The sequence below is a fragment of the Cetorhinus maximus genome, unplaced genomic scaffold, assembly GCF_964194155.1.
Source record: "Cetorhinus maximus unplaced genomic scaffold, sCetMax3.hap1.1 HAP1_SCAFFOLD_303, whole genome shotgun sequence".
Lineage (NCBI taxonomy): Eukaryota > Metazoa > Chordata > Chondrichthyes > Lamniformes > Cetorhinidae > Cetorhinus > Cetorhinus maximus.
The window spans coordinates 20,939-35,418 of record NW_027596256.1 but is presented as its reverse complement, the minus strand read 5'-3'; the positions used below and the strand labels follow the sequence as shown (position 1 = coordinate 35,418).

At 46.9% G+C, this 14,480-nt stretch overlaps 1 protein-coding gene across 1 annotated transcript in view; it reads left to right on the top strand.

Moving 5' to 3' along the window:
• Nucleotides 1–436: 436 nt before the first annotated feature.
• LOC144673140 (lipoprotein lipase-like) overlaps nt 437–14,480 on the top strand; it is a 33,249-nt gene continuing 19,205 nt past the window's right edge. Inside the window, exon 1 of the mRNA XM_078535131.1 lies at nt 437–713. Coding sequence (XP_078391257.1) covers nt 617–713 — 97 coding nt within the window. The 5' untranslated portion in view covers nt 437–616. The remainder of the gene's footprint in view (nt 714–14,480) is intronic.

The following is a 14,480-nucleotide window of genomic DNA, read 5'->3' as shown; positions in this document are numbered from 1 at the left end:
GGTATGATGTGGTGGGAGTGGGTATGAGTTGGTGGGAGTGGGTATGAGGTGGTGGGAATGGGTATGAGGTGGTGGGAGTGGGTATGATGTGGTGGGAGTGGGTATGCGGTGGTGGGAGTGGGTATTAGGTGGTGGGAGTGGGTATGAGGTGGTGGGAGTGGGTATGATGTGGTGGGAGTGGGTATGATGTGGTGGGAGTGGGTATGATGTGGTGGGAGTGGGTATGATGTGGTGGGAGTGGGAATGATGTGGTGGGTGTGGGTATGAGGTGGTGGGGGTGGGTATGATGTGGTGGGAGTGGGTATGATGTGGTGGGAGTGGGAATGATGTGGTGGGAGTGGGTATGAGTTGGTGGGAGTGAGTATGAGTTCAGACTGAAAGTTGTTGCTTGCCGCTGAAATGGACTGAAAGTTTGCAGTTGCCGAGAGACGAGCCCTTGTCTCGGCCAATCAGACTGTGCTGGAGTTATTTAAAGTGTGAATGTGTTGAGTTTCTTTCAGTGCCTACTGGAGGTTCGCTCCCACACAGCAGTTCAGAGACACTGCACATTCTGGGCCAGAAAGAAAGTACAGTCTGCCCGCAGCAGAGTTTCCATCTGGGCCATTGCTTTCTCACCATGGGACACCGGCTATTTCAGGCTCTCGTTCCCCTACTCCTCGGTTTCACCATCTTACAAGTATTTGTCCAGAAAGTGAGGGCAGGCAACGCGACAGGTGAGTGAGGACTGAACGAGAGAGAGAGAGAGAGATAGTGGGAAAAGAATAAGAGAGAGAGAGAATGCAAACATGATAAAGGGTGAAGACGGTGAGGGAGAGGGATGAAAGAGAAAGAAAAGGTTTAAGAGAGGGTTAAAGAGAAAGTGGTGAAAGAGAAATAGAGGATGTTATAGAGAGTGATGGGATTGATTGGATTTTAAAATGATGATAACTGATTTTAAAATGATAACTGATTAAACTAATATTCTAAGGACACAAACTTTTCTAAACTCCACCAGTTTCCAATGTGAAGCTCTTAGGAGTTCATTGTGAAGGGCTTGTCTACATCGTCAGTTTTGATTCCAATTATTGAAGTTTTTTTTACTTGAATGTTTTGAGTTTTTATTGCTCCCGGACCCCTGTCTCTGGGCAGCAAAGCAGAGAGTGAGAACTCGAGTCTTGACACTAATCCTGAAGATCTAAATAAAGGGAAATGTGCCTGAGGACAGGGAGGCCTGTGTAACTGTAATGCATGACTGCCGAACACAGAGTGCCAGGGATGTTAACTTCGGAATGTGAGATTTCTGAGAATGAGATTTTGTTAACAGCTTATTACTTATGTAGGGTAAGTCACAAGGACTGACTGCGTATCGCCCAGGAATTTCAATCTAGCGTCAGAGTCACATTTATTAATGAACAGCAGCCTCCTTTTAGGTGCAGTATTATTCCCGTTCCACTGACTGTTAGGGACAGTGTGGGTCTCCCGGTCTCTCTCTTTCCCTGTGCTCTGAACAGTCGAGCCCACTGCAGTGTGAGACCCACCAAAGTGCAGCCTACAGAATTCCGCATTTGGCTGACCTTCACTGACCCTCCACACGCCCTCCCCCATGCCTTCACAAGCAAGTCTGATCCCAATTCCGCTTGATTCTTTGCGGGATTTGTTTAATGGTTCTTAGAGGGACCCAGCAGCAGAGTTTGCAAGCTTTCCCACCACGCTGTAAACTCGTGACTAAACCATCACTTCTAATGCGATGATTTAATGTCATTTGATCACTGCATGTCTATAATATCGTCATGGTAATGAAATTATTTCCAGGAGCCCTGATACCCCGCACCCCTTCCCCAGAAATAGCACTTTTTAATAGTCTAACTGCAAAGCTAACTGAGCAGAGAAGCCCTGCGGACTATCTGAGAACGTCAATATTTTAAGAACTTGTATATTTAATAAACATGAATGCAATTTATTTTCCTTCATCTTGTGCCCATTTCCAAAATATCGTGTATGTTTGTGGGAGAGAGAATGTGGGGGAATCGACAGTTGTATCTGTATGTCCATGTGTGTATCTGCAGGTGTCAGTTTGTCTGCTCTGCATGTATCATGTGTGACTGTGTGTGTTCCTGTGTCCCTGTTTGTGTACCTGTGTGTCCACATGTGTTTCTAGGTCTGCCCCATGTGTGCATCCTCTGTTCACACTCCCATCCATGTGAGTAGCATGTGTATGTATGAATGTGAGTGTGTGCATGCAGGGCTATGATGGTACTCACGCTCCTGTAAAGCTCCTTGGTACATTTCACAATATTAAGGTCACTTAATGCATGTTCCTGTGGTAGTATGGGATATTGCAGAGAAACCCATGCTCCCAGGTGAAAGGGAACAGTCGGACTGTGACCCTGATTCACGTGAGCGGCAGTAATGCCTCGTCTCTGAATTTGATCAGACGCAGAGTGTGTGCCGATGGCGTGATTGCTGGTTGGCACTGGTGATTCCGGTTAGTGTGGCGCAGGGTCAGTGACTGAGCGGAATGTAGTGACTGGCAGTTCATTGTTCATACAGTTTAGATGGAATGCTACACACCAACTCTTAAAGGGACAGGCTCCTGATGACCGGTATGATGAAAGCAAGAGGTTTAGGTGTGGTTAACTGTGTTGTGTTTTAAACAGTGTGGGAAGGTGAATATTTTGGCATTTATTTTGGAGTTTGTGACTTTTTATTCAAATGTTATTTAAAGTTTGGCAGGTACAATGGAATCGCAGGGACGCCTTGACGTTCTTTATTGTCCCCTCCAACGTGTGTGAGTGTGATAGGGGGACGGAGCCTGTGGGATATTGCAAGGGCACTGTGAGGTGGGGATGTGTGCGAAAGTTGTGTGACATTATCTGGCAGAATGTGGCAAGGGGGAAGGATTGAGTGCCTGCAAGATATTACCAGGCTACTGTCACCTAATCTTCTGGTTGTCTAAATGTTAAATGAATCAATACAGTTCATCTAATTGTTAATCTTTCCATGAAGGCTGAAGGAGCAAGACTCACACAGCTAACCTAGTGTTACTGTGGGGCCAATTCCAAACTTCACATTGAGGATACCCTCCACCGTGTTGTGTGGCACCAACGCTGTTTTTTTTTCATTCATGTGATGTGGGCGTCGCTGTCCGGGCCAGCACTTATTGCCCATCCCTAATTGCCCTTGAGAAGGTAGTGGTGAGCTGCCTTCTTGAACTGCTGCAGTCCATGTGGTGTAGGTATACCCACAGTGCTGTTAGGGAGGGAGTTCCAGGATTTTGGCCCAGTGACAGTGAAGGAACGCCGATATATTTCCAAGTCTGGATGGTGTGTGGCTCAGAGGGGAACTTGCAGGCGGTGGTGTTCCCATCTATCTGCTGCCCTTGGCTTTCTAGATGGTAGTGCTCGTGGGTTTGTCAAGGTGTTGTTGAAGGGGCCTTGGTGAATTCCTGCAGTGCATCTTGTAGATGGTACACACTGCTGCTACTGTGCGTCGGTGGTGGAGGGAGTGGATGTTTGTGGATGGGGTGCCAGTCAACCGGGCTGCTTTGTCCTGGATGGTGTCCAGCTTCTTCAGTGTTGTGGGAGCTGCACTCATCCAGGCAAGTGGAGAGTATTCCATCACACTCCTGACTTGTGCCTTGTAGGTGGTGGACAGGATTTGGGGAGTGAATTATTCGCTGCATGATTCCTAGCCTCTGACCTTCTCTTGTAACCACAGTTATATGGCTAGTCCAAATCAGTTTCTGGTCAATGGGAACACCCAGAATGTTGTCCAGGACTTTCTGCATTTGGACATGGACTGCTTCAGTATCTGAGGAGTCGCGAATGGTGCTGAACATTGTGCAATCATCACTGAACATCCCCACTCCTGACCTTATGGATGGAGGGAAGGTCATTGATGAAGCAGCTGAAGATGGTTAGGCTGTGGACACTACCCTGAGGAATTCCTGCAGTGATGTCCTGGAGCTGAGATGACTAACCTCCAACAACCACAACCATTTTCCTTTCTGTTAGGTATGACTCCAACCAGCGGGGAGTTTTCCCCCAGTTCCCATTGAGCAGGTTATTGCTAAGCAAGTGCTGCTTGATAGAACTGTTGATGAACCCTTCTATTATTTTACTGATGATGGAGAGTAGACTGATGGGGTGGTAATTGGTCGGGTTGGATTTGTCCTGCTTTTTGTGTACAGGACATACCTGGGCAACTTTCCACATAGCCGGGTAGATGCCAGTGTTGTAGCTGTACTGGAACAGCTTGGCTAGGGGCGCAGCAAGTTCTGGAGGACATGTCTTCAGTGCTATTGCTGGAATATTGTCAGGGCCAATAGCCTTTGCAGTACCCAGTGCCTTCAGCCATTTCTTGATATCATGTGGAGTGAATAGAATTGGCTGGAGACTGGCATCTGTGATGCTGGGGACCTCTGGGGGAGGCCGAGATGGATCATCCACCTGGCACTTCTGGCTGAAGATTATAGCAAATGCTTCAGCCTTATCTTTTGCACTGGGCTCCCTCATCATTGAGGGTCAGATAATTGTGTGGCCTTCTCATCCAGTGAATTGTTTAATTGTCTACCACCATTCACGACTGGATGTGGCAGGACTGCAGAGCTTAGATCTGAACCGTTGGTTGTGGGATTACTTAGCTCTGTCTATCATTTGCTGCTTATGCTGTTTGGCACGAAAGTAGTCCTGTATTGCAGCTTCACCCCTCATTTTTAGGTATGCCTGGTGGTGCTCCTGGCATGCCCTCCTACACTCTTCATTGAACCAGGGTTGATCCCCTGGCTCGATGGTAATGGTAGAGTGGGGGATATGCCAGGCCATGAGGTTACAGATTGTGTTCGAGTACAATTCTGCTGCTGTTGATGGCCCACAGCGTCTCACAGACAAGCAGTCTTGAGTCGCTAGATCTGTTCGAAACCATTTAGCATGGTGGTAGTGCCACACAACACAATGGGGGATGTCCACAATGTGAAGGTGGGACTTCGTCTCTGCAACAACTTGTGCCATGGTCACCCGTACCGACACTGTCGTGGACAGTCGGCAGGCAGGGGTCAAGTATGTTTTTCCCTCTTGTTGGTTCCCTCACCACCTACCGCAGACCCAGTCTAGCGGGTATGTCCTTTCAGACTCAGCTATCTCGGTCAATAGTGGCACTACCGAGCCACTCTTGGTGATGGACATTGAAGTCCCCCACCCAAAGTACATTCTGCACCCTTGCCACCCTCAGTGCTTCCTCCAAGTGGTGTTCAACACGGAGGAGCACTGATTCATCAGCTAAGGGAGGGCAGTATGTGGTAATGAGGTTTCCTTACCCATGATGCCATGAGACCATGAGACTTCATGGGGTCCAGAGTTGATGTTGAGGACTCCCAGGGCAATTGTCTCCCGACTGAATACCACTGTGCCGCCACCTCTGCTGGGTCTGTCCTGCCGATGGGTGGTCTACCCAGGAATGGTGATATCTACGACATGATCTGTACGAATGATTCCATGAGGATGTCTATGTTGCTTGACTAGTCCTTGATGTTAGTGAGGGGGACCTTGCAGCGTCAACAGGGCTGCGATTGCCATTGTCTAGGTTGATGTCAGGTTTCATTCCTTTTTTGTGGATTTGTAGCAGTTTGATACAACTGAGTGGCTTGCTAGGCCATTTCAGAGTCAACCACGTTGCTGTGGGGTTGTAAGGATGACAGATTTCCTTCCCCTAGAATTAGACAGATTAGTGAACCAGATGGGTTTTTACAATAATCGACAATGGTTTCATGGTCATCATCAGACTTTTAATTCCAGAGTTTTATTGAATTTCACCATCTGCCATGGCAGGATTTGAACCCTGGTCCCCAGAGCATTACCCTGGGTCTCTGGATTACTAGTCCAGCAACAATACCACTGACTTCACATGAGGCGCTCGAATGAAAGCTTCTTCAAAAGCCATACCTTTACAAATGAACCACTTGCTTCACAGACTGATCACCTTGGCTTCACTCACCAACCAACATCCTCTATCAAGCATGATTCATAGCTTCATCTCTCACACGTAACTGCCACAATCCTCACATTCCCATCTCTCAGCTTGCACACACTGTCAGCTATTGAACTATAGCAGGCACATTACACCCTGACACACTTCCCTCTCTATTAGAGGTCAAGGGGGTGTATGACCAGATGCAGCAACATCCAACCAGCAGGGACAGTCATTGCTCCATACCCTCATCCCCATGGAAGAAACAGTGCTGACTATGTGACCACCTGGCCATTGAAGATGGCAGTATGTTCCTACCTAACTAACCTTCTCACATCTCACTTTCCCTCATCCCACAATGTCTTCTGACATAGAAGCTGCAGATGGTTAATTTACCTCGTACTTTCCCCTCTTCCCCCTCTGCAACCCCACCCTGTGCCTTTCTTCTCTCAGATACCCAAGAACTGCTTAGCTGTGATGTGGGAGCACGAAGTCATAGAGTCATAGAGATCTACAGCACAGAAAAAGGCCCTTCGGCCCATCGAGTCTGCGCCGATCAAACAAGTTCCTAACTATTCTAATCCCATTTTCCAGCACTAGTTCCATAGCCTTGTATGCAATGGCATCGCAAGTGCACATCTAAATACTTCTTAAATGTTATGAGGGTTTCTGCTTCTGCCACCCTTTCAGGCAGTGAGTTCCAGATTCCACCACCCTCTGGGTGAAAAAGGTCTTCCTCACATCCCTTCTAAACCTCCTGCCCCTTACCTTAAATCTATGCTCCCTGGTTATTGATCCCTCCACCAAGGAGAAAAGTTCCTTCCTGTCTACCCTATCTATGCCCCTCATAATTTTATACACCTCAATCATGTCCTCCCTCAATCTCCTCTGCTCCAGGGAAAATAACCCCAGTCTATTCAAACAAAAAACTACTGCGGATGCTGGAGATCCAAAACAAAAACAGAATTACCTGGAAAAACTCAGCAAGCCTGGCAGCATCGGCGGAGAAGAAAAGAGTTGACGTTTCGAGTCCTCATGACCCTTCAACAGAACTGAGTAAAATTAGGAGAGGGGTGAAATATAAGCTGGTTTAAGGTGGGGGGGGTGCGGTGGGGGGAGAGAAGTTGAGGGGGGGGAGGTGGTTGTAGGGACAAGCAAGCAGTGATAGGAGCAGATAATCAAAAGATGTCACAGACAAAGGAACAAAGAGGTGTTAAAGGTGGTGATATTAAGGTGGTGTGCTAATTAAGAATGGATGGCAGGACACGCAAGGTACAGCTCTAGTTGGGGTGGGGTAGAAAGACTGACAGGGCATTACAGGTATAGATTTAAAAATAATGGAAATAGGTGGGAAAAGAAAAATCTATATAAATTATTGGAAAAAACAAAAGGGAGGGGGAAGAAACGGAAAGGGGGTGGGGATGGAGGAGGGAGTTCAAGATCTAAAGTTGTTGAATTCAATATTCAGTCCGGAAGGCTGTAAAGTGCCTAGTCGAAAGATGAGGTGCTGTTCCTCCAGTTTGCGTTGGGCTTCACTGGAACAATGCAACAAGCCAAGGACAGACATGTGGGCAAGAGAGCAGGGTGGAGTGTTAAAATGGCAAGTGACAGGGAGGTTTGGGTCTTTCTTGTGGACAGACCGCAGGTGTTCTACAAAGCGGTCGCCCAGTTTCCGTTTGGTCTCTCCAATGTAGAGGAGACCGCATTGGGAGCAACGAATGCAGTAGACTAAGTTAGGGGAAATGCAAGTGAAATGCTGCTTCACTTGAAAGGAGTGTTTGGGCCCTTGGACGGTGAGGAGAGAGGAAGTGAAGGGGCAGGTGTTGCATCTTCTGCGTGGGCATGAGGAGGTGCCATAGGTGGGGGTTGAGGAGTAGGAGATGATGGAGGAGTGGACCAGGGACCCCACTGGAGCTGTACCTTGAGTGTCCTGCCATCCATTCTTAATTAGCACATTCTCTTAGATAATATCACCACCTTTAACACCTCTTTGTTCCTTTGTCTGTGACATCTTTTGATTATCTGCTCCTATCACTGCTTGCTTGTCCCTACAACCACCACCTCCCCCCCCCAACTTCTCCCCCCCCCACCTTAAACCAGCTTATATTTCACCCCTCTCCTAATTTTACTCAGTTCTGTTGAAGGGTCACGAGGACTCGAAACGTCAACTCTTCTCCGCCGATGCTGCCAGACCTGCTGAGTTTTTCCAGGTAATTCTGTTTTTGTTCCCAGTCTATTCAATCTCTCCTCATAATTAAAACTCTTCAGCCCAGGCAATATCCTGGTAAATCTCCTCTGCGCTCTCACTAGTGCAATCACATCCTTCCTATAATGTAGATTCCAGAACTGCACGGAATACTCTAGCTGTGGCCTAACCAGCATTTTATACAGTTCCGGCATAACCTCCCTGCTCTTATATTCTATTCCTCGGCCCATATGCCTTCTTAACCACCTTACCTACCTGTCCCTCTACCTTAAGGGACCGGTGGACATGTGCACCAAGGTCCCTCTGATCCTCGCCACTTCCATGGTCCTACCATTCATTGTGTATTCCCATGCCTTGCTTGTCCTGCCCAAGTGCATCACCTCACGCTTATCTGGATTAAATTCCATTTGCCACTGATCAACCCATCTGACCAGCCCGTCTATATCCTCCTGTAGTCTAAGGTTATCCTCCTCACTATTTACCACCCCACCAATTTTCGTGTCATCCGCGAACTTACTGATCAACCCTCCTACATTCAAGTCTAAATTACTTATATACACCACAAATAACAAGGGACTCAACACCGATCCCTGTGGAACCCCACTGGACACAGGCATCCAGTCACAAAAACACCCCTCGAGCGTCACCCTCTGCTTCCTACCACTCAGCCAATTCTGGATCCAATTTGCCAAATTGCCTAGGATCCCATGGGCTCTTACCTTCATTATCAGTCTCCCATGTGGGACCTTATCAAAAGCCTTGCTGAAGTCCAAGTAGACTACGTCAAATGCATTGCCCTCATCTACATACCTGGTCACCTCTTTGAAAAATCCAACAAATTGGTCAGACATGACCTCCCCTTAACAAAACCATGCTGACTGTCCTTGATTAATCCCCATCTCTCCAAGTGTAGATTAATTCTGCCCAAGTGGTGCAGAGCATTGATGATGATGAAGAAACGCCATTGCTCACTCTCACACTCGCAGTCACCAGTTCCAATATGAACACTGTTGGTACTTTAGAGGACAACATTGAGGTGCATCTGAACATGGTGATTCACTGGGCATGAGTGGGCTGCAGCCAGGCCAGGAGGAAAGGATCACCCAGGGAGCAGTTTGACGGAAAACGAGGTTGCACACTGATGAGGAATTTGATGGAGATACAGAAAAAGCCTGAAGAGATTGCAGAGTGTAATGCTTGGTGCATTGACAGGCCTATCGGAGAGGCTGCTGTCACTGTCAAGGAGTGTGGTGGAATGTGGCACCAGCTCGGCACGGGGGTTTTCCCCTGAGTTTGGAGAGCATTCTTTCCAATGCGGAAATCCATTACAACACTTTTGGATCTGACCATGATGCTGATGGTTCAGTTTCCATTACAACACAAGCAGAACCCACCTAACATCTGCATACTGCAGTGGAAGCTCAGACTGATGTCAGGAAATTTCAGCTTGCTGCCCCGCAGGTTCAGATTGCTGTCATCATGGCTGTTGTTCTGAGGATGTGTTTTCTTTTTAAAGAAAAATATATAATTTTTAATGGCTTTTTTCTGGCTAGATTATAATAAATTATATTCCCATGAAGACAATAGAAAGACTGCCAGCCAGCCGAATATACAACTTGTATTCCGCCCCAAGTGGGATGAAAAGGAACAGACTCTCAACATTTCCATCCCCCCCACCCCACCCCTGGCAGGAAGCATGAAACATCCCCATCTCCTGTTGACTTTTGCACTATTGCTCTTTAAAAGTTTCTTGAGATGAGACATCAAAAATGTAATTATGTGTTCTACAACACAATGACTACAGCAGACATCGTATTTGAATTCCTCTGGACAATACAGACGGCAAGGCTTTTCAAGAAGTTTTACCAGGTCAGAGAGCGGAAGGATATACTGAAAGGCTACAAAGACTGTGTCTCTCATCTCCCTCTCTCTCTTCTCTCTCTCTATCCCCCTTTTCTCTCTTCTCTTTTCTCTCTCCTTTTCTCTCTCTTCTCCTCTCTCTCTCTCTCTTTAGGTCAATAAACTCATTCTTTGATTTAAACTCAGAAAACCTGTCCGACTAATTCTTTAAAATCTGAAAGTGTACATGGTGGGACACCTGTAGTATTGGCAAAGTACATCCTCTCTAAATTCACAACAAAACCCTGTTACAGCCAGACATGGAATGATAAATTAGGGGAGTCAATTTTTAGCCCTCCTCACATGGTAGTAACACTGTAGTGTTCAAAGGGGCTTTTAGTGACATGCTGTAAGTGTACTTCAGCAATCTGTCCTCCAACAGATTACTAGGATTGCTGAGGTTCCACCCTAGAGGAGAGGCAGTGGCTTCATGGAGCTCTGTCCTGCTCTCTCAGGATGACAGGATTCATCCTCCCACCACTGCCACTCCACCAGTGTCCCTGCTACCTCCCAGATGGCTCAGATTGCTGCCACCCATACCACTATGGTACAGTCCAAAGCTGGGCCCCCGAAGGCCCAGAGTAGCTCAAGGTCATCCCGCAAGGCCAGCTGCAGTCTGCCCCAGTGAAAGTCAGCAGCCTTCCAGCAGCCATGCAGCAGTCACTGGGGTAGCACTGTGTAGGAGCACTAGGCTGGGAAAGGCACTCGGAAGACACTCACTCAGGGAATGCACAAGGGTGACAAACGTTAACTTTTATATGGAATATTGAATGGTTTGTTTGATAACATTGTTTGGAATGGTTGTTTTGTGGTGGTTTTTATTTCAGCATTGTGACTGTGAAGTTCAGAATCAGACAGAAGAGAATGTGTTTGTGTGTAGAATGGGAATCTGGGTTTGTGTTCTGTGGAACCATATTGGAATGAAGTGATCAGAGGTAGGCTGACTGGAAAGGAGATGTGTTGGTGGCCTTCTCCCTTCCTCCTGTCCCCCTACCTCCTGTCCCCCTACCTCCTCCTCCTCAGCTGTTTGTTGTATCCCTGTTGGCAAGAGCTGTGCCCTCATGATGGTGAGATTATGCAGACTGCAATGAATTTAACCTGCAAGACTCTTCCAGAATGTTCCAGGCTGTGGAACTGAGCTTGAGCACCCCAGTGGTCTGCTCCCTGTGACAGCATGGCTTTCATTATACACATGCTGTCAATGTGTGGCTGGGTTGTGTCATGGAGTCGTGAGCCAGGTGGTCAGCAGATGGCCCTTGTCCCAGCAGCCACCCTTTGGTTTGACATGATGACTCAAACACTGAGGAAACAGCAGGCTGGCACTGAATAAAAGCATCATGACTGCTGCCAGGATAGCAGGCACTCACCTGCCTGATGTGCTGAACATGGTCGCACTGTTACAATCCAGTGAGGGACCAGTAACACTTTGATTGATGTTGACAAAATTTGAGATCCCAGGTATTTACTAAGAATATAGCCACAAGATTCTATGGTTTAAAACAAACAGAAGAATTTTTAGTATATGGGAATCAACAAAGTAAACAGTCAATACTATCTACCTAATATCCAGAAGTGACAGGAGGTAAACATGAACTAACAATAAACTATGGTTGAACATACTGTAAACTGAACATTAAATGGCAGATACAACTGGGGCCGATTCCAGAAATTTTCTCAGCAACCCACCCAGATGTCAGTGACATCTCCTTCGAGGAGATAGCCTCTGATTTCCCTCAACAGCATTTTTAACTCAGCCAGGAAGTCCTCTTGCCTCTTCTGGGTGCAATGAGTTTGTCAGGCAACAGGACTCCAGCTTAAATTGCCCCAACGACTGCTCACCTCCCAGCCCATCAATCACTTTGCCCGAGACTGTGACCCACTGAGTTGGCTGGGCTGCACACCAGCATCTAACCACCTGCACAATTCCAGCTATCTAGCTGTACTGAGCAGGCAACCACTGCTCACCACGGGTTTCTCTTTGCTCCAGCTGCCAGCTACATGGAGCTGACAACTGCTCCTGGGCTTCCGAGCCCCAACTCCTCAGCAGCACCAAGCTAATGACAGCACCTCAGCTGCTGCCCCTTCAGCTCCGGCCTAACCTTGTCATATGGGTTTGTTTTTCAAGCCCAAAACCCTGGGTGCCATGGTGGGCCTTTCATGCCAGAAACCAATCGGGTGGGTTTGTTTATCACGCCACACAGCATGGAGGCATTCTGCCAACCTGTCTCCCCTTCAGGCTGTGCTTCACAAAGTAGTTCACTACTCCCATTAAGCACATCCTGTATTGCAGTCAGGGCACCATCCCAGTTACTTAACTAGAATCACTTTGTTTCCTGGCAGCTGAACAAACTTCTTCAATTGCTCCATTGTAGGCAGTTGACAAAGGGAATGCAGAAACCAAGATGTTCAGCCTGTCCCTCCGCCGCACTCTGTAATTACGCTAGAACCTCAGGCATGTTTTTAATTATCTAACTCATCTTTTGTGTGTGAAAGTTGGTTCTCTACACTGATCAGCTTTTCCTTAGAAGATCCTGGTTCCTTACGTAGTCTTTGACATTCTTGCATCTTTGATGCTAACTTTTCTTGTCACTGGGCTAGTTGTTTTTCTGCTGCAGCCTGCCCAGCCTTATGCACTTGGGCTCTATTTACTACATGATTGGGGAACAGTCCAGGATGTTCCTCTTGCAAAATCTCCAGTTCTCTCACCTCAACTGGTCTTTTGAAACTCTGAAACGCTAATACTTTCAAACCTGCCAAATCATGACTCTGTATAAAATATCCATACAATAGGTAACCAAGGGACAATTCCCCACAGTGACATTTACTAAGTTACTTCATAAATCAACTTTGTACAAGGGAAAGGGTTCATAAATCCCATGAATACCCCAATTAATAATTTTTCTTTCATAAAACCAGATGGAAGACAAATTGTTTCATTGGCCACCACCAATGATTGAACTGCTCCAGTGGCTCTCAAAATATTAATTTGTTTACTTGTTTTGTTGGAGGAGTAAGAGATTACTTCTCCCTTAGAGACAAAACTTTATAACCTCCAGTAACCTGACTTCATCTGTATCCAGGGGAAAATCCCCTTACCCCTCCTGAACCTATCCCCCATTCTTGTAGGTTCTAAAGAAACACTTTGGACTTGTACCGTAGCTACTTGTTTCTTCCACCCATTTTATTTACTGATAAGTCTTTTCCGAAGACTCTTTAAGTGTTCCTATATTACTGCCACTGGTTTACCATCCAGCTTCCAACAATTTGCATGTACATGCCCCATCTTCCTACTTTGCAGAATTCCAGCCCTCAACCAAAATGGAGTCAATCATGGGCTGCATTGTAATTGTTTGTGTGCAGCTCAGACACCATTTGTTTGCACCCAGTATCTGTTTTTCTGAAACCTTGGGTACTACGGCCCTGAATCTTGTAATCCTGTACCCCAGAACTAGCTGCACCATTAACCAAGCTGTTCCAGCACAGCTACAGCACGGGTGTCACCTGACAATTGCTCAGGTCTGTCCTGCCTACAAAACACAGGACAAATCAAATCAGGCAAATTGAGGGTAGGCTGAATGGACAACAATCATCAGCAAAATGATGGAAAGTATCATTGACAGTTACACACCAACAACCTGCCAGGGCTCACTAATGCTCAGTTTGGGTTCTGCCAGGGCCGCTTGGCTCCAGACCTCACAACAACTTTGGTCCAACATGGACAAAAGAGCTGAATTCCAGAGGTGTGGTGAGAGTGACTGCCCTTGACATCAAGGCAGCATTTGACAGAGTGTGGCATCAAGGAGCCCTATCAAAACCGGAGTCATTGGGACAGGGTTGGGGCGATGGTGATGGGGAAGGCATTGTAGTGGGGGTGGGGGTGGATCACTCTACTGGCTGTTATACCTAACACAAAGGAAGATGGTTGTGGTTGTTGGAGGCCAATCATTTCAATCATTTCAACATCACTGCAGGAGTTCCTCAGGGCAGTGCCCTAGGCCCGACCATCTTCAGCTGCTTCATCAATGAGCTTCCCCCACATAATAAGGTCAGAAATGGGAATGTTCATGATGATTGCATATTGCTTATTTGCAATTTGCAATTCCTCAGACAATTGAGCATTCCCCTTCCAGATGCAGCAAGATTTGGACAATATCCAGACTTGGGATGATAAACGCCAAGAAGCATTCATGCCACACATGTTTCGGGTAATGACCATCTCCAACAACATTAGCATCTACTCATGACATTCAATGGCATTAACATTGCTGAATCCTGCACCATTAACATTCTGAGGGTCACCATTGACTCAACTGGATCAGCCATGTAAATACCATGGATACTACAACAGGTTAGAGGCAGAATATTCTGCAGTGAGTAGTTCACCTTACGCCAGCTTGGCACTCCACCTACCAACTAAATCAGCCAGCCCCTC